The following is a 20,416-nucleotide window of genomic DNA, read 5'->3' on the forward strand; positions in this document are numbered from 1 at the left end:
TAAGGGAGTAATACAATATTTCAGGTAGAAAATGATGATGGTCTAAGCTAAAGCACTGAGACTATAATAGAAAACTGTAGTTGTATAAGAACTATTTTAAAAGAAAAATCAACAAGATCGGATGTAGAGGTGAGGGGGAAAGTGAGTGAATGTGCCTGTGAGTACCTCACATGTGTGGAATCCATGGAATAAACTGGACTCAAGTCAAGAAATATTCGGTACAAACTTATTGGTGTCAACAGTGAAAAATACTCCACAAGAATCTCTCTGGATGTTATAAAAATGAAAAAGATGTGGTTTTCCCCCTCAAAAAAAAAAGCTTGCAATTCTACCTAAGTTGAATATGCCAAGTATGGCATTTCATCAGACATGTTGGTGGGATGATTCAAGATGGAAATATGGGAAACAGAGATCAAGTCTACAGGTAGAGCCTTCAGAGTCATTGGCAAAGTGGTAGTTGAAGCCATGGAAGAACTGGATGAGTGGCCAAAAGAAGTAGCAAAAAAAGGGAGGAGAAGAACAGGAAGAAAAGCATTGTGATTACATATAGTTAGGGGCTTGGAAAAGAATAAACCTATCAAACAAGATGGCAAAAGCCTACTTTGAAAATGAGATATATGGGAGGGTGGAGAATCCACTGGGCTGGTTTTGCTCCTTGTGATTTATAATTGGCTGATGCCAATATAGACATCTGTCACCTCCCGAGCTCTGGCTCAATCTGAGTTTGGTCAGTGGGCCAATTTCTAATTGTCCAGGGTACTTCTTCTACTGATATATCCATTACTCTGGAGTATGTTGTCTTAGATTCCAAAATGCTGTCCTTTCATTCTCATGTGTAAATAAAATTGATGTGTAATTCTGCTTCTCCATTAAGTTGTAAAGACCGTGAGGGCAAAGGCTACACCTCAGTTTGTCTTCTTTTTTCCAACACAGTGCTTGGCACAGATTTCATTCTTAATAATTATTTGTCCAACAAACAGATTAATGAATTCTATTTTTCTCAGATTTGTGATTTTCCATGAGGCCTAAGAGAGTGTTTGGAAAATGGGGTGTCCAGAGGTGACTGGTAATTAGTCCCACTGACCAAGAGGGAACTTTTTCCCCCAGAATATTGTCTGTCTTGGGATTTAGTAAACCTAGGTAGAGAGGGAGCTGAACTTTGTAGTCCAAGGTGGTGAATAAGGATGATCATTACACACAGTAAGTTCCTTAGTAATCTGGACTGTCTCTCTTTCATACTGAAGGAGCCATGAGGGAAGGAAACCAGTCCTCGACCTTGGGTTTTATTCTCCTGGGAATTACCGGTCAACAACAGCAGGAAGATGTCTTCTTCATTCTCTTCCTGTTTATTTACCCCAGCACACTGATTGGAAATCTGCTCATCATCTTGGCCATTCATTCCAACATTCGCCTTCACAACCCCATGTACTTTTTCCTTGCCAATCTCTCCTTCGTTGACATCCTCTTCTCATCTGTAACTGTCCCTAAGATGCTAGCCAACCATCTCTTGGGCAGCAAAGCCATTTCCTTTGAAGAATGCCTAACACAGATGTATTTCGTGATTGCCTTGGCTACAACAGATAGCTATATCTTGGCTGTGATGGCATATGATCGTGTGGTAGCCATCAGCCGCCCTCTTCATTATACAATATTTATCAGCCCGAGGTCTTGCTTTCTGCTTGTTGTTGGGTCTTGGGTAATTGCAAATGCCAGTGCCCTCCCCCACATTCTGCTCACATCTAGTCTGTCCTTCTGCAGCAACCAGGAAGTGGCCAACTTCTACTGTGACATTTCCTCTTTGCTCAAGTTGTCCTGTTCTGATATCCACTTTAATGTGAAAATGATGTACGTAGGGGTTGGTGTTTTCTGTGTGCCATTAATATGCATTATTATCTCTTATATTTGGGTCTTTTCCATTGTCCTACATGTTCCATCCACTAAGGGTGTGCTCAAAGCCTTCTCTACCTGTGGCTCCCACCTCACAGTTGTTTCTTTGTATTATGGGACAGTGATGGGCATGTATGTCTGTCCTCTGGCCAGTTACAGCCTAAAGGATGCAGTGATAACGGTGATGTACACAGCAGTGACTCCAATGTTAAATCCTTTCATCTACAGTGTGAGAAACCGAGACATGAAAGCTGCCTTGGGGAAACTCTTCAGCAAGAGAATTTCTTCATAACCAATGTGAGGTCATACATTGGGAAGGACGGTCACCATTAAGCATGCACATAAGAGTCCAGCCCCACTGTCATCCCCCTCCAAGAAACTGTCATTGATCTTTCCAGCCAGAAACTTCTTCTCAAAAATCTTGTAATAATTTGATGAGACATCTTACTGACTCTTTATACACATTATTGTGCCTTTTTGCAGAGTGGCAATACAAAAATATTGTGTTCATCCCCCAGTTATGCTACTGAGTATAAGAATAAAGTTGAGAAAGTATGAATCTAGGCTCCCACATTTAGCTATTAGGAATAATGTCTGTCCTGCCTCACACACAAGGTTTAGAAGCTCACCTAAGCTTTTGCCTTGAGGTATGTAAATCACTACTGAAATGTCAATTTTGATTGCATTATTATGTTTAATCATTCCTACTATGCTCATACTGGGCCCTGGTGCTTCAGTGGTTGAAGAGTTTGGTTGCTAACCAAAAGGTTAGCAGTTCCAATCCACCAACCACTCCTTGAAAACCCTATAGGGCAGTTCTACTCTGCCCTGTAGGGTCACTTTGAGTCGGAATTGTCTTGGTGACAATGGGTTTGATTTGTTTTTTTTTTTAGGCTCATACAGCAGTAGAGTTCAATTCCTCTTGTCTAACTTTAAGTTAGACAGAGGAGTAATGTAAGGTTGTTATAGAAGTTGATGGTATGAAGTTTTCCTATGAATTCCATCTCCTCCCCTGTTCTTTTATACTATCCTCATTGGCACTTATTATTTCCTCAGTGATATTACAATAATCATGAGAATGTATATGTGTGTTTGTGGCTTTAATCACAAAAAGGAATCACTGAACCTACATGTCAAGTCAATTATTGTTTGCCTTAGCCATCTTCATTTGATTCTGCCAAACATTCTGTACTGAAGTGATTCTTTAAACTTGTACTTGGCTTCTAAGGGAAAGGTTAGCAGTTTGAACCCAGCAGCACAGTGAAAGAAAGGCCTGGTGATCTGCTACCACAAAGATTCAGCCAAGAAAAACCTATGGAGCTCAGATATACTCTGTAACACCTGGGATAATCATGAGTCAGAATCAAATCAGTGACAATGTGGTTTTTTTTTTTTTTCTTTTTAATTTTGCTTTTGGTGACAGGGGTGAGGCCAAGACAGCAGAGTAGTCAGACGTTTCCTGTGGCCCCTCTTAAAACAAAGAGCCCCCGAAAAAGTGAATTGATCATATATGGCAGTGTAGGAGCCCTGGACATCAAAGGCAAAGCTGAGGAATTGGACTGAGTAGGCGGGGAAGGGAGAGACACTTCAGAAGTAGCGACAAGTTGCCAGACCTGACCCAGCAGGAACCAGCACCCTGCAGGTCAGGATTGGCTGGTACCAGTGGTGAGGCAAGCAGTGGCATTCGGGGATGTGTTTTCCACATCTGGAGAGGCAGAGCGGCAGAGAGTCTACTCACGTCTCTAGAATCAGTGAAAAGCGACGCTCAATCGGCAAGAGAGAAGTACATGTGTCTAACCTACCACAAAGATCAAAACTCAAAACCACTTTGGTAAAAATTTCTCCCCCACTTACCTGCCCCTTCCTGCTTTGCACTGGATCCAAGCTGGCTTCACAGAGTACAGTGCCCCCTGGGTTGGAAGTAGGACCCATCAACCACTCTGAGCCATTCTCCCTGTCTTGGAGTGGGAACAAATTAACAAACAGGGAAAAAAATAATTGGCCAGCTCCCCTAAGCCAGGAACTCAAGGCAGAACAGCTCCTTGGCACAGGCACAGGCACAGGCATAAGGGGTCCACATACTTTGAATGCCTTTCACCCCTGCATAGACCCGTGTGGGCCAATTTCAATAGTGTAGGCCCATATTAGCACAGTACCAAAGGGTATATACCTGAAGTCTAACTTCAACTGTTTCAGCTATATAGTGGACAGGTAGGTTCATGACATTTGACACCACTCTGCCTATGAAGTAGGTCCCCACCTACCCATATCAGGGGCCTGAGGGCTGGTGGCACCACACATGCCACCAAGCCACCTGTAACAGGGGTCCAAGAATAAGTGATGCCTCTCAGTCCTTAAACCCAACAGCACTGGGTGCCCATGGTCCAGCTGCAAAACCCACCCACATATGTGCTTTAGGGAGCAGGGACATGCTATCCTCACAGACACTCAGGGGTGGCTGTCAGCACCCTGCCATGCTCAGCACATGACCCCCTACTGCAGCCAAATAACTGTGCCTACAACAATCACCCCCGCCCATCTAGAACTGTAGTGAGAGGCTACACCACACCCTTGGTGGCTGACTACCTGAACACCTGAGCTGATTCCATGCAAGAAAAGTAAACAGACTCCTGAGCACACATACCTAGTAACAGCTCTACCACATAGTGACAGGACGTTAGAGTTTCAAAGGTGCCAATAATCAAGCTAGCTCACACAAGCAGCCTATTTGGGTGTATCAAAACAAACAAAGCAAGAAGCTAGAACACAGTAAGCAAACTCAAAATAAATGTGATAACTTATTGATGGTTCAGAGACAACAGTCAATATCAAAACACACAAAGGGACAGGCCATGATGGCTTCAGTAAGCTCCCAAAACAAAGAATCAAGAAATCTTACAGATGAAGAGAATGTCCTGGAATTACCAGAGGAAGAGTGCAAAAGATGAATTAATATACGAAACTCTTCAAGAGACCAGGAAGGTGGTCAGGCAAAATGCAGAACAAGCCAAGAAGCACACAGACACAGCAATAGAGGAACTTAAGAAGATTAGAGAAGAGCATAAGGACAAATTTAATAGGCTTCAAGAATCCATAGAGAGACAACAAACAGAAATCCAGAAGATTAACAATAAAATTTCAGAATTAGACAACTCAATCGAAAGGCATAGGAGCAGAATTGAGGCAATGGAAGTCAGAATCAGTGAGATTGAAGACAAAGCACTTGACACAAACATTAAAAAAAAAAATTTTCCAACATATTTGAGAAAAATCAGATAAATTGTGCAAATTAGTTTCTCATTAAACAATTAATACACATATCGTTTTGTGACATTGGCTGCCAACCCCATGACATGTCGACACTCTCTCTTCTTGACCTTGGGTTCCCCATTTCCATTCATTCAGCTTTCCTGTCCCTTCTGCCTTCCCTTCTTGCTGCTAGGCTGGTGTGTCCATTTAGTCTCGAATACATGGTTGAACTCTGTGTAATTGTTTGTTTTATAGGCCTGGCTAATATTTTTTGTTTTTCTTATGTTTTTCATTTTATTTACTTCATATACTTCAATTCCTTAAGAAATTTGGTTAATACTAGATTCCTAAGTCCCCATGATTAAGTAAGTCAGGAAAAGGCTATGTGCAGGTATGTCAGTTAAGGTCCAGTCAGAAAACAGAAATCACACCCAGTATTTTCAAACAAATTATTTAATACAGGAAATTGGAACACAGGTGTGATCATTAAGACCGTGTGTCAAGTTGCCCGGGACATGATTCTCAGTGTTTTGGCAGTTGTATAATGCTGCAATTTAATGTTCGATCACCCCCATGATGGAATCTGCTGGGTGGTACTGGTGGGAGTGAGGCCTGTGGCGTCTCAGTGACCTCTCAGTCTTCATCTCCACCTTCCTCTGCCTAGTTCCTTCTTGCTTGCCTTGCCAAGGCTTTTGGCTCATTCTGGATCCTGCAGCTGCCTCTTGTTCACTTTTGGTTCCTGGGACTTGAGCTTGCAGCTTACCTGCCAATCTTGGGATTCATCAATGTTCACAGCCTGTGAGCAAGAGCCCTACTCTCCTATCTGCCAATCTTGGGTTTGCCAGCCACTGCAGCTATGTGAATCAGGAGAAACCTCTGTCCAGATCCAATGACTTGGGACATTCCAGCCTCTACAAATGCATCAGCTGTTTCCTTGGTATAAATATATACATATATATACGCTTTACTGATTTTGCTTCTCTAGAAAAACTCAGCCTAAGACAAGAGCTGTATGCTAAAATAGACTAACAGAGAAAAAAAGATGGGTACCGAATTAATCCAGGAAATACGAACTGCAGATAGAAATTATTTCCATGAGGACCGGGGAAACAAGAGAGAAAAGGTGATGTTACCAGCACCTAGCCACTCAGAGAAGGGACAGTCACTTATCTGATGCTCAAACCTCTAGGAAAAGCTGCTGAATAGTGGACACTTGGTCCTCACCTGGTGACGTGGCTCAAATTTTCATTCATGAGGGATCTGAGTACTCAGTTTTTTTAAATAAAAAGAAAACCTCTTGCCATCGATTCCAACTCATGACAACCCCATGTGTCACAGAGTAGAACTGCTCCATAGGGTTTTCTTGGCTATATGCTTTACAAAAGCAGGTCACCAGACCTTTCTTCTGTAGATTGCTGGGTGAGTTTCAACCTTCATCCTTTAGGTTAGCAGCAGATCACATTTAGGACTACCTTTCTGTGGATCTGTAGTTTCTATTAACCTTTGCTATTGGACAATGAATACGGAAGACAGAAGAAAAATTGACACCTTTGAATTGCGGTGTTGGTGGACAATATTGAATGTACCATGGACTGCCAAAAGAACAAACAAATCTGTCTTGGAAGAAGTACAACCGGAATGCTCCTTAGAGGCAAGGGTGGAGAGACTGCATCTTACATACTTTGTACATGTTGTCAGGAGGGATCGGTCCCTGCAGAAGGACATGACATTTGGCAGAGTACAGGGTCAGCAGAAAGGAAGACCCTCAACGAGGTGGTTTGACACAGTGGCTGCAACAATGAGCTCAAGCAGAACAATGATTGTAAGGATGGCTCAGGACCGGCAATGTTTCATTCCATTGTGCGTAGGGTCGCTATGAGTCAGAACCAACTCCACGGCACCTAACAACAACAACAACAATATTGGACATGGAAATACCAAAAGTCAACCCAGAGAATCTTCTGGGTTCCAGACACAATCCTCCTTGCCCCCGTTGTGTACCAACAACACAGTTTCCCTTGGTAAGTGGGATCAATACCTTCAACCAGTAAAGATACTGCTTTTTCTGAATGACTTACAGACATGCAACAATTTGGTTGAATCTTAGCAACATTATATTCAATTGAAAAAAAAATCTTCCCAAAAGACTGTTATTGCTACCCTTTTAATAAGTTTATAAACAACTTTCTTAGTACACTTCAGGGAATACATATAGACAAAATAAAAGTGCCCCCCCCCCAGAAAAAAAAACAGCAAGGGAAAGATGAACACAAGATACAGGATGAGAGAAACTCAAGAGGGGAGTGGAATTGAGAGTACCATGCAGTTAAATATAGGTTATTATTAAAGTCTTAATTTTCAGGTTAAGTGGTGGGTCCATGGATGTTTGTGATATTATTCTAGATGGAGAGACAGACAGACAGACAGACAGATAGATGCTCTGCATATAGCAATGATGAGAGTTTGTCTGAAATGAAGGATTGGATATAGAGAGAGATGGGTAAAGAAGATAGTGACACCAAGAGTTCAATTAGGCAGCTGTTAAAGCTATCTAGAGAAGAGAAAGTGAAGATATCAGACAAAGGATTTAGATGGAAAATAATGTGGGAATAGAAACAATTGAAAGTAGTCATTTTTATGATAGCAGTAAATAAGGAGATGAAAATGTCTTCAAGGTTTGAAGGTTGAGCCACTACAAGAAATAGAATGCCTTTGGTGAAAATAGTCAACAACAGGATAATTTTTTTAAAAAATAAGTTCTGTTTTCAATGTATTTTCAAGGGTTCCTGTGGGACACTTTCATGGAGGTACTCAATTAAATAGTAGAGTGAAGATGTGAAACTTTGGAGCAAAATTAACAAAGCATAGATGAGAGTGAAGTTGATGAATAAAGTTCTGAAAATCAATGTAGTTATCTAAGAGTGTAGACTGAGAAGCTTGTAGAATCAATAGATGAATGAATGTAGAATGATTGAATGAGACTTGTAGAAGAATGTGTGGGAATGGTAGTCTCAGACTACTTTGGTTATCTAAATAACTGTAATCACAGTCCACAGAAAATTCTTGCAAATTTTTGAGGGTTCAAGCATCATTTTCTTCATAATTCTATACTGTTGCACAATTCCTTGCCCCTCATGCATACCCAATGCATAAACCATGGAAGTATAAGAGAGTCTGAGAAGGACACTAAGAGCAAAATATGATTACTAGGAAGAAAATATTGTAGGATATTTTCATGGATTGAATTGAGTCCCCCAAAACTATCTGTCAGCTTGGCTAGGTCATAATGCCATTGTATGATTGTCTACCATTTTATCTTCTGACGTGATTTCTCTGTATGTTGTAAATACTATCACTATGATCTAATGAGATGGATTAGCAGCAGCCATATTGATGAGGTTTATCACATTAGATAGTGTCTTAAGCCAATCTCCTTTGAGATATAAAAGAGAGAAGCAAGCAGAGAGATATGGGAACCTCATACCACCAAGAAAGCAGTGCGGGAGCAGAGAGGGTCCTTTGGACCTGAGGTTCTTGCACTGAGATGCTCCCAGACCAAGGAAAGACTGATGACAAGGACATGTCTCCAGAGTCAACAGAGAGAGAAAGCCTACCCCTGGAGATGACACCCTGGGTTTGAACATGTAGCCTACTAGACTGTGAGAGAATAAATTTCTCTTGTTAAAACCATCCATTTTGGTATTTCTGTTATAGCAGCACTAGATGACTAAGACAGATGTCATCTTATCCATGTCTGGGAAGGCCATGACCTGGAACAAGAGCGTTACCCAAATACAGGCCAGGTAACAGGGTTGTGTGACCTGAAACATAGCTAGGGGAAAATGCAGTTTAACATTTTTCAACGCCTACCATGTACATAGTCTGATAGAATTTGGAGCGTTATCCAACAATTAAAAAACTAGTGTAGGAGGTAGTAAAATAGCATCTCCAAAATACTAAGTGTCAGACTCAGTTTTAAGAACTGTTCAGATATTACCATGCTATGAGCATAACAAATTTATGAAAATGTTATTTGTTATTATTTTGGCAACAGCGAGTTTAATTAATTAAGTTAAATAACTGTTCAAAGTCATACAACCTATAAGTGGCAGAGCCAGGATTCAAACCCAAGCCAGGGCTCACAGTTTTCACCACGATCCTCTACAGAAAGTCAGTGGCCTCTCTGGCACAAGACATAGTAAATCACAGGACCAAAAAAACAAAAAATCCATTGCTGTCGAGTGGATTCTGGCTCCTAGCCACCCTATGAGACAGAATGGAACTGCTCCATGCGGTTTCCGATGAGCTGCTGGTAGATTCAAACTGCCGCCCTTTTGGTTAGGAGCCATAGCTTTTAGCCACTGGGCCACAAGGGACCCAAATCATAGGACAGTGACCATCAATCAAAGCTATTATAAAAGCTACATGGCTCTTGTGGTATAGTGGTTGAAAGTTTGGCTATAACCAAAAGATCAGCAGTTCATTCCACTAGCTACTCCTTGAGAACCTTGTACGCAGCTCTACTCTGTTCTATAGATTCACTACGAGTCAGAATCGACTTGACTACAATGGGTTTGGTTTGGTTTTTTGCAAGAATCTAAAAACTTAGAATACCTACCACCAGCATGCTCGACAAGGGAAAGTATAACTACTTCCCGAACACTCCTTGTGTCAGACCCTAGAGCAAAGATGGGCTATAATTCTTCCTCTTTGCCACTCTGAACACCAAAAGGATTCGATGCGGGCCAGAAGAAAACACCAAGAGCTCATCTGGGCCATAGTCCTGATAGTCTAAAGGGATGCTCCAGGATTTTCTGAACCACAGGAAGAGGGAACCCACATTCCAACAAAGATCCTAGAGTAGTTCACCCCAGAACTTGGATCCTGAACACATACTCTCTTGAAAATCTTCCAGATCCTTCCTCCTGGAAAAGAACTCTGGGAACAATTATCCTTGAGAACCTTTCTATCCCCTTGGGGCACAGCTGGAGGTGTGTGTAAATGAGTCTCAACAATTAGTCTGACTTTGGCCTGAATGAAGACCTGGGGGAGTTGTGTTTCAACAGCCTTTATAAACTAGTGAATAATTCCAAATTGTCTCCGTGCTATGACCGGTCCTGCTTCTTGAGGAAGAAACTAGATGACTCATCTTCAGGGTCCATTTAGGACAGCTCCAGCCCCACAGGCCCTGTCCCCCCTTTTCCTTCAAGGTTGGGAAACACAGAGCTCCTGATTCCATATCAGCCTGGCTCTGTCCCCTCCACTACTGGAAGAGAGGACCAAGGACCCACTCTCCATACCCTTTACTGACCTTTTCTCCATCATGCTCCCAAAAAGCATTGTTGAATGGAGATAGACCCCCTGGCTGGAAATTTTCCATCTGTGGAAGTTGTGTGAAGGCCACAGGGCCAGGGCTCTTTGGGCAAGCACCCAGCTCAGCAAGAATCCTCAGGTAGGGCTCTAGACCTTGTAAAAGAGTCTTTACGACGTCAAGGGATAGTTAGCTTTTAACCGAGTACTTACGTGCCAGCAACTGCCTTTCATGCAGTATCTCCGTTGACCTTCGCAAACACCCAAGAGGTAAGGAGAACTACTATGTGTTTTATCAGATAAAGAAGAAAAAAGTGGTGAAAAGAATTGCGTATAGTAACAGAGAGAAGTAATGGCAAAGTTAGGACTAGAATCCTGGCTTGACTCCACAACCCAGGTTCTCAAAGAGGGAAGAGATGGGGATAAACACAAAGCAGGAAGAAAGCACACATGCCCTCCCCTTCTCTTCTCCTCTGTCCGAGCATTCTGCTTTCCCTCCTCCATGTACAATCCAGCATCAGCAACCACAATAATGAACTAAAGAGTATAGGAAACAGGGCTTTTGATTCTATATGGCAGTTGTCCTTGGGCTCTTGGCCATGCGAACATCAGGAAGGGGTAGTTCTAATTGGGTTTTCTCAGACCTAAGCTGTATCTCCCGAAGTAACATTGTGAGTGTGTGTGTGCGTATACACACATTTTGAAAATCAACTTGAAATTGTCCTCGCACCCGTTCGCCATCCCAAAATGTTGCCCTATTGATAAATAATTTTGTTTATACGTCCAAATACCTGTGTTTGCATTAAAGATAAGAGTTCATATCTGTACTACCAGGAAAGGCTAATACAATTTATATCCAGTATATTAATTCTTAGTACCTAAAAAAAAAAAAAAAATTTTTTTTTTTTTTTTAAACTATAAAGTACAAAGTTCTTGTTTTATCTCAAAACCCTCCACAATATACCCAAAACTTCTCTTCCAGGCTGGTATCTTCCTACTCCCCTGCCTGTGCTCTCTACCCCTGATGAAAATAAACAGTACATTCTTGCCTGAATTTACCCTCCATTGTCTGAACCCTCTTCTTGGGGTTTTCTCTGTGATAACGAAATTAGGCTTCATGTATTAGGTGATCTGTAGAAAGTGAGTGATTCTAAATATACACACATTTACATGTGAATATGGTCCAGTAGCAGGTAGATGTCTCAGTAAGGAAGCCTGGATGAAAGGACAGAGGAAAGAAATGGGTGGTAGGTAGAAAGGGTTACAAGATTGAGGAAGATTCATTTAATGTCTATTCCAACTCATAGAAACCCCAGGTGTTGAAGAGTAGACTTGTCCTCCATAGGGTTTTCAGGGCTATTCCCTTTTGGAAGCAGATTGCCAGGCCTTTCTTCCAAGGAACCTCCGGTGGTTTCAAACCACCAACATTTTAATTAGTAGCTGAGTGCTTACCATTGGAACCACCCAGAAACTCCTCATTTACTGACTAAAGAGACTATATTTACTGTTTAATGGGAAAGAGCAGGTGTCCAAGTAGCTGAAAGGACTGATGGAACAATATTGCCAGAAGAAACAGAAGAGAATAAGAATGAGAACATGTATATGATAAGAACTTTCATTTTGAGGCTCAGGGGTAACATAAAAAGAACAGGATGGAAATATATGTATGGGAATTATGAGTAGGGGAGAATATTGAGGAATTATGTCCTTATGGGTTTAGTTTTCTCACTCAAGAGGGAAGTGACATCCAGGCTTCCATGAGAGTTGATGTAGCGTGTTGTGAGTTTTGAGGAGAGTGGCAAAGTTTTGGCATAGACTACTGAAGAGAATGGGAAGAGGGAGGTTTGCTGAAGAGTGTTGAGGTTCCAAATGGAATTAAGCAACGTGAATTCAAGCTCTGAGTTTGTGTGATTTCACCATTACGCCTCCACTTCCCAGGAATAGAAATAAAATAAAATAAAAACCTGTTGCCATGGCATCGATCCCAACTCGTAGCAACCCTATAGGACAGAGTAGAACTGCCCCATAGGGTTTCCAAGGAGCAGCTGGTGAACTGGAACTGTTGACCTTTTGGTTAGCAGCCAAAGTTTTTACCACTACACTACCAGGGCTCCGGAGCCAGGAATAGAGAAGTGAAAATAGGAGAAGATTGTCTTAGAGTTAAGGTTTTTGTTGAAGGGCAAGTGACAAAGGGCTGCAGCCAGGAACAGATGAAAGTGCCACAACTGGGCTGACTGCCTGACGTACAGTAAAGAGACTAAGAGACTGGGGATCTCCACTGGGTAAAAGAACAGGCAGGCACAAAATAATGAGCTGGGAGGAGCAGCACCTGACAATTAAACAACGGTAGCAAAAGATTGTTAAAATCTATCCCTACTTGCATGCACTATTTGACTCCTCTAACCTGAATCTTTCCTTTAACATCCTTCTCTCTTAGCATGATAGAATGGCCCTTGGATCCCTCTCCCCAGTGTAACTAAACTCTTGGTTATTTTCAGCCTCTTTGAAAGCAATACTCTATCTCCTACCTTCAATGAAACATGGACTTGAGCCACCCAGCTCCATGGCCAAACTCTGAACCCAGTTATTACCCAATAGTATGATATCTTTCTTTTATATCAAATATGATATTGCTAAAACATCCAAAGACATAACAAATAGCATAATAAAAACTCATCATCTAGTTTTAACAAATGGAACATTAGGTCATATTTGCTACAAATTTTTTAAAATAATTAGTACAGACATAGTTTCTTCTTATCCAAAATCTTATTTCCCCCTCTCACCCCAGAGAGAACCAGTATTGTGGAGCTGGTAGTATACTCCCACTCAGGATTTATACTTGTACTACATTTGTGTGTATTGTTTTATGTATTAAAATTTACATAGATGGTGTGATATGCTTTTTTCTATTATTGTGTTTTTTTAGTTATCCATATGAGTTCACTTTAACTATTTTACAGGATCCATTCCAAAGAAAACATTACAATTTACTTATACGTTCATCAATTGATGGACCATTTCTAAATCTTCTATATGATGGTGCACATCCTTCTGGATATCAGCGTTACTTGAGATTGCCTAATTGTCTCCCAAAGTGGTTATACTGATTTAGAATTCCGTGAGGGGAGCATATGAGTTCCCATTTTTCCATTTGCTTCCTAACACTTGAAGTTGTCACTCTTTGCACTTATTCGGAGATGAAGAATATTAAATTGAATTTGGAGTCATTGTACATTTCTCTGATTATTAAAGAGGTTGAGCATCTTTTCATTTGTTTATTGGCCATACCAGTATCCTCTTTCCTGACTTGCCTATTCAAGTTTCTTGCCCATTATTTCCTACTGGATTTTTGGTCTTTTTTTTTTTTTTATTAGTGTGTATGACTCTTACATATTCTGAATACTAATCCTTTATTGATTGGAAACCCTGGAGTCATAGTGGTTATGTACTATGGCTGTTAACAGAAAAGCTGGCAGTTCGAATCCACCAGCCACCCCTTGGAAACTCTATGGAACAGTTCTACTCTCTCCCGTAGGGTAGCTATGAGTTGGAATCAACTTAAGGCAACAGGTTGGGTCTTTTTTTTTTTTTCTTTTGATTACGCATGACGTATCTTTCCAGTCCATGATCTTTCTTTCCCTTTTTTCTATTATGTCTTTTTTGTACAAATGTTTTTCATTTTAATATTGACAAATTTTACAATATTTTTCATTATGTTTTGTGCACTTTTTATCTGGTTTATTCCTACACTGATACCACAAACATATTTTCCTTTATAAAATTTCTTCTAAAATACTTGAAGTTTTGCTTTTCACAATTAATTCTTTAGGAATTATTGTTCAGGTTTTTTTATATATATGGGTATCCAATTGCCCCAGTCCTCTTGACTAAATAGTCCTTCCTTTCCTCAAGTATTTCTAAACTAACTCATGTCATATTCTCATTTTTAGTATATGTCTGCCTTACTTCTGGACTCTCGAATCTGTTATTATGGTCTATTTGTTGGTGCCTATACAAAAAAAAAGTTTTGTTTTTTTTTATATCAGTACTAGGAGAGTGTGTCAAAGCAGTTAAGCGCTGGACTGCTAACCAAAACCTGGGTGGTTTGAACCCACCAAGGGAGAAAGATGTGACAGCTGGCTTCCGAAAAGATTTGCTGGCACATGGGGCAGTTTGACTGTGTCTTATAGAGTCTCTGTGAGTCAGAATTAACTTGTCAGCAATAGGTTTGGGTTTTTTTGTTGTTGTTGTTTACACCAGTACTGGTCTACTTTCATAACTGATAGGGCAATTCCTCTTTCCTTAGTCCTTTTCCCCAAATTCACTTAGCTCTTCTAGGCCCTCTGTTCTTCTACGTAAATTTTAGGATCAGTTTGTTAAATTCCATGTTTAAAAGAAATCTGTTGTGTTTTGACTGGGATTGCGTCAAATTATAGATTAATTAGAGAATAATTGACATTTTACCACTCTGAACCTTTCCATCCATTAATGTTGCAAAACTCCCATTTATTTAGTTATTCATTTTTGTCTTTGAGTAAATCTTTGCTATTCTTTTCATACTGGTCAGGGACCTCTTTTGTTAGAATTACGTCTCCCCAAAGCCCATTGCTGTCAAGTCTATTCCAACTTATAGGAAACCTATAGGACAGAGTAGAACAGCTCCCCATGGGGTTTCCAAGGCTGTAATCTTTACACAAGCAGGCTACCACATCTTTTTCCCTCTGAGTGGCTGGTGGGTTTGAACAGGCAACCTTTGGTTAGCAACCAAACCCTTAGTCACTTTGGCCACCAGGACTCCTGAGAATTATGTCTAAACCATCGCTGTCGAGTCGATTCCTATTGCAACCCCATAGGACAGAGTAGAACTGCCCCACAGGGTTTCCAAGAGGAAGCTGGTGGATTCAAACTGCCAACCTTTTGGTTAGCAGTCAAATGCTTAATCATTGAGCTACCAGCGCCCCTAGAATTATGTCTAGTCTTTAAAATGACTCTTGCTATTGTGACTGGAGGCCCCTGGGTGACACATATGCTTTGCACTCAACTAATAATATAAATGTTGGCATTTTGAACCCATCCAGCAGCAGCTTGATGGGCAGGCCTGGGGATCTGCTTCAGGTAAAGTGGAGAGTCAAAAAAAACCAAAGTTACAATTCTACGTTGTAACACATGAGGTTGCCATGAGTTGGAATTGACTCCATGGCAACAGGTTTGGCATTTTGGTTTTATTGTGAATGGTGGAGGGTCTCTGTAAAACTTATATTTTCCAAATCATTGCTACGTAAGTATAGGACAGTATGGAACAGTACTGATTTCTAAAAAACATTGATTTACATCCAACAAACTTCCTGAACTCTCTCAATTTATCTAGAAATTTATTTTTTTGTTATTTTTTTTTTTTTTTGCAGACAACCAATTTTCTGTGACTTCTATCCATTTTGTTCTTTCCAATCCTGACATGCCAATACATTACCTAGGGCCCTTTTCACAAGCAGGGCAACACTTCAAGTATTTCATGCAGAGGGAGCAAGTAAAGCTCCCTACTTCACGCAAATCTTTGACCATGTTTTTTGCACAGAAGGGGTATTAGCATGCCAGATTTCAGCCCTTAGGGTCTAATTCCTGAATGACAAGCCTAATGGCCCATTGCAGCCTCAGCTATAGCTTACAACTCCTGCTTGGAGCTTTCTCTTTGTTTCTTATATCTAGGTATTCGTATTTCTTTCTTTTAGATTTGGCTATGTGGCACTTGTTTTGACTGTTATGATTTGGAGCCCTTGTGGCATAGTGGTTAAGAGCTCGGCTGCTAACCAAAAGGGTGGCAGCTCCATTTCACCAGCTGCTCCTTCAAAACCTTATGAGGGAGTTCTACTCTGTCCTCTAAGGTGGTTATGAGTAGGAATCGACTCAACAGAAAGAGGTTTTTGCTTGTTTTTAAAATTTATCTGGAATTCTTATGTCTTTAAAAAAAAATGAGACCTACCAACATCAGCTTAGCCTGCTATGTTTCCAAGAGTTCCACCTCTGAAATCTTACACTGCCATACCATATGAGCTAACCGTATTCTCTGAGCCCCCAGCTTTACTCAACCCTTCCAACCCTGAGATATTGTAATTCTGTGTGAAGATGGCCAAAGGCATTTCAGGAGAAGAAACCAAATTCCATTAGCAGCAGAGGTGAGAAAGCACATCATATTTTTGAGAAAGATAGTTAAACCTGCATCCCCTGTGTCTAGAATATAGTTCATATGTACTGTAGCAGACACTGAGAATTAGTGACTGAACTAATTGTAGATTGAATTAATTATTGAGTGGAGTTCTATTTAGAAAAACTAGTGAGTTACTTAGGATAGTGTGGACTACAATAACGAATAGATCATAGCTCCAGTGAGTATTTCTAGTAGTAGGTGGCTCTCCTGGACATGAAAGAAGAAACAGGGTTTGTCACGAGAATAAGGTTCTTGCCTCTCACTGGTCAAGAATGAGGAGGTAAGGCATGTAGAGATTTCCACACGAGCAAAGCTTTATTGAAGAGGCTTGAAAGTGGAGACGAAGAAGGCCTACAGCAATGCATAGCCCCTTCTCACAGAACAAAAGATGGGCCCGGGTTTGTAAAAGTTCTTGGGGGGAAAAGATTCATGTTTATTCACAGGCATAGGCAGGGATATCTTAACTAAGGTGCACGCAGCAGCTTTCCAAGACGGCTCCTGTTTCAGAGGCCTCTGGGATTCATATCGGGACTTACTGTGGGCTGTTGTGCCTGTGCAGTCTCCTGGCTACCGCTACAGCCCCTCACTGCACCTGGTGGAAGGTCACAGGTGGATGTTCTGTGCATGTCCCTGGGGCTAGTTTTCTCCAGCTGCTTCTGAAAGACAACTTTAAAGAAGTTTGTGGTCTATTTTCTAATACCACTCCCCATTGTTCTGGGGAATGGCTTTGTTTATACGCCCTGGCCCATTTCTTTTTACTTTGCAGATTTGAGGGGCCCTCTGTTCTCTGTTTAATAAGTCCGTAGGTTCCATACCCAGCCCCCTATTACCTCCCTGAGAGTATAGCCTATCTCTCTTTTACTTGCTTCTCCTCTAACCACACTGGTCTCTTTGCCATTCTTCAGACAGGGAACCTCTGATCTCAGGGCCTTTGGTCCCTGTCTTACGTTCATTCCACCAAGTGACTCCACCATCCCACTAAGCCTCTATCCATTTCCACTCAGCTGGCAAAGGGGGAAAGAGAGTGTAGAAGAAGCCCAGAATTAGAACACAACAATGGATTGACTAGAAGTTAGTCACATGACCGCATCTCGCTATAAGGGAGGCTGGGAAATGTAATCTTGCAGTGTGTACAGGAAACAGCGAATAATATAGATTTAGGTGAGCACCTAGAAGTCTCTGCTACAATCCCTATAGTCCCAGAGCGCAAAATAGATCAAGGAGGTGGGAAACTATAGTCAAGCAGTTAAGGGAGCACTAGAATATTTCAGGTAGAAAATGTTGATGGTCTAAGCTAAAGCACTGAGACTGTAACAGAAGAGTGGAGCTATGTAGTAATTATTTCAAATGAAGAATCAAAAAGATCAGGTGGAGAGGTGAGGGGTAAAGTGAGTGAATGTACCCATAAGTACCTCACATGTGTGGAACCCATGGAATAAACCTGGACTCAACTCAAGATATATTCAGCACAAACTTATTGGTTTCAACAATGAAAAATACTCCATAATAATCTCTCTGGATGATATAAAAATAAAAAGATGTGGTTTTCCTCCTCAACAAAAGTTTGCAATTCTACTCAGGTTGGATATGCAGAGTAAGGGGTTTGGTCCGACACGTTGGCGGGATGATTGAACATGGAAATATGGGAAAGAGATATCAAGTCTACAGATAGAGCCTTCAGAGTTATCGGCAAAGTGGTAGCTAAAGCCATGGTGGAGCTGGATAAGTCACCAAAAGAAGAAATGAAGAAAGGGAGGAGAAAACCAAGAAGAAAAGGTTTGTGACTGCATATATTTAAGGGCTTGGAAAAGAGATAAAACCTATCAAATGAGGTAGCAAAAGTCTACTTTAAAAATGAGACATATGGGAGGGTGGAGAATCCACTGGGCTGGTTTTTCTCTTTGTCATTTATAGTTGGCCAATACCAATACAGACATCTGTCACCTCGAGGGCTCTGGCTCACTCTGAGTCTTGTCACTGGACCACTTCCTAATTGTCCTTGGTAGACCTACTAACACACCCATTACGCTGGAGTCTGTTGTCTTAGATTCCAAAATGCTGTCCTTTCATTATCATTAATAAAATTAATGTATAATTCTGTTTTCTCCATTAACTTGTAAGGGCACTGAAGGCAGAGACTAAGCCTCATTTCACCACGTTTTCTCCAAAATCAGTGCATTCTTAATAATTACATGTTCAACAAATAGATTAATGCAGTGCATTTTTCTCAGATTTGTGATTTTCCATGAGGGCTAACAGAGAGTTTAGCAAATGGAGTTTGTAGGGGTGATGGATCATTAGTCCCACTAACCAACAGGGAATTTTTTCCCCAATATATTGGCTCTCTCAGGATTTAGTAAACCTAGGTAGAGAGGTGGCTGAACTTTGTAGTCAAAGGTGGTGGATAAAGATGATTATTGCACACAATAAATTCATTAGTAATCTGGACTCTTCTCTTTTTTATACTGAAGGAGCCATGAGGGAAGAAAACCAGTCCTCTACCCTGGGATTCATTCATCTGGGAATTTCCAGGCAGCAACAACAGGAAAATGTCTTCTTCATCCTCTTCCTGTTTATTTACTCCAGCACACTGATTGGGAATCTGCTCATCATCTTGGCCAATCATTCTGACGTTCGCATTCACAATCCCATGTACTTTTTCCTTGCCAATCTCTCCTTCGTTGACATCCTCTTCTCATCTGTAACTGTCCCTAAGATGCTAGCCAACCATGTCTTGGGCATCAAAGTCATTTCCTTTGGAGGATGCCTAACACAAATGTATTTCATGAGTGCCTTGGCTACAACAGATAGCTATATCTTGGCTGTGATGGCATATGATCGTGTGGTAGCCATCAGCCGCCCTCTTCTTTATACAGTAATTATCAGCCCGAGGTCTTGCTTTCTGCTTGTTGTTGGGTCTTGGGTGATTGCAAATGCCAATACCCTCCCCACATTCTGCTCACATCTAGTCTGTCCTTCTGTGGCAACCAGGAAGTGGCCAACTTCTACTGTGACATTTCCTCTTTGCTCAAGTTGTCCTGTTCAGATATCCACTTGAATGTGAAAATGTTGTACCTAGCCACTGGTGTTTTCTGTTTGCCATTAATATTTATCATTATCTCCTATATCCGGGTCTTTTCCATTGTCCTATGTGTTCCATCCACTAAGGGGATGCTCAAAGCCTTCTCTACCTGTGGCTCCCACCTCACAGTTGTTTCTTTGTATTATGGGACAGTGATGGGCATATATGTCCATCCTCTGATCAGTTACAGCCTAAAGAATGCAGTGATAACTATGATGTACACAGCAGTGACCCCAATGTTAAGTCCGTTCATCTACAGTCTGAGAAACCGTGACATGAAGGCTGCCTTGAGGAAACTCTTCAGCAAGAGAATTTCATCATAACCAATGTGAGGTCATACATTGGAAAGGGCAGTCACCATTAGACATGCACAGAAGAGTCCAGCCAAAATGTCATCCCCTGCCAAGAAATCATTGTTGATCTTTCCAGCCAGAAAATTCTTCTGCTCAAGAATCCTGTAATAGTTTGACGAGACATCTTACTGACACTTTGTACATATTGTTGCTCCTTTTGGCAGAGCAGCAGTTCACAAATACTGGGTTCACGCCCCAGTTATGCTACTGAATCACAGAATAAAGTTGAGAAAGTATGAACCTAGGCTCCCACATCTACCTATTAGGAATAATACGTCTGTCCTGCCTCCCACACAGGGTTGAGAATATCACATAAGCTCATGCTTT

At 41.2% G+C, this 20,416-nt stretch overlaps 1 protein-coding gene and 1 pseudogene across 1 annotated transcript; both read left to right on the forward strand.

Annotated features, from left to right (window-relative positions):
* Positions 1-1,249: 1,249 nt before the first annotated feature.
* Positions 1,250-2,179, forward strand: LOC126062977 (olfactory receptor 1A1-like). The gene has a single exon (XM_049861064.1). The coding sequence runs from the start codon at positions 1,250-1,252 to the stop codon at positions 2,177-2,179; it is 930 nt and encodes a 309-aa protein (XP_049717021.1).
* A 16,951-nt stretch (positions 2,180-19,130) lies between these two features.
* Positions 19,131-20,059, forward strand: LOC126062978 (olfactory receptor 1A1-like; annotated as a pseudogene).
* Positions 20,060-20,416: the final 357 nt, after the last annotated feature.

This window comes from Elephas maximus, chromosome 19 (assembly GCF_024166365.1).
Source record: "Elephas maximus indicus isolate mEleMax1 chromosome 19, mEleMax1 primary haplotype, whole genome shotgun sequence".
NCBI lineage: Eukaryota > Metazoa > Chordata > Mammalia > Proboscidea > Elephantidae > Elephas > Elephas maximus.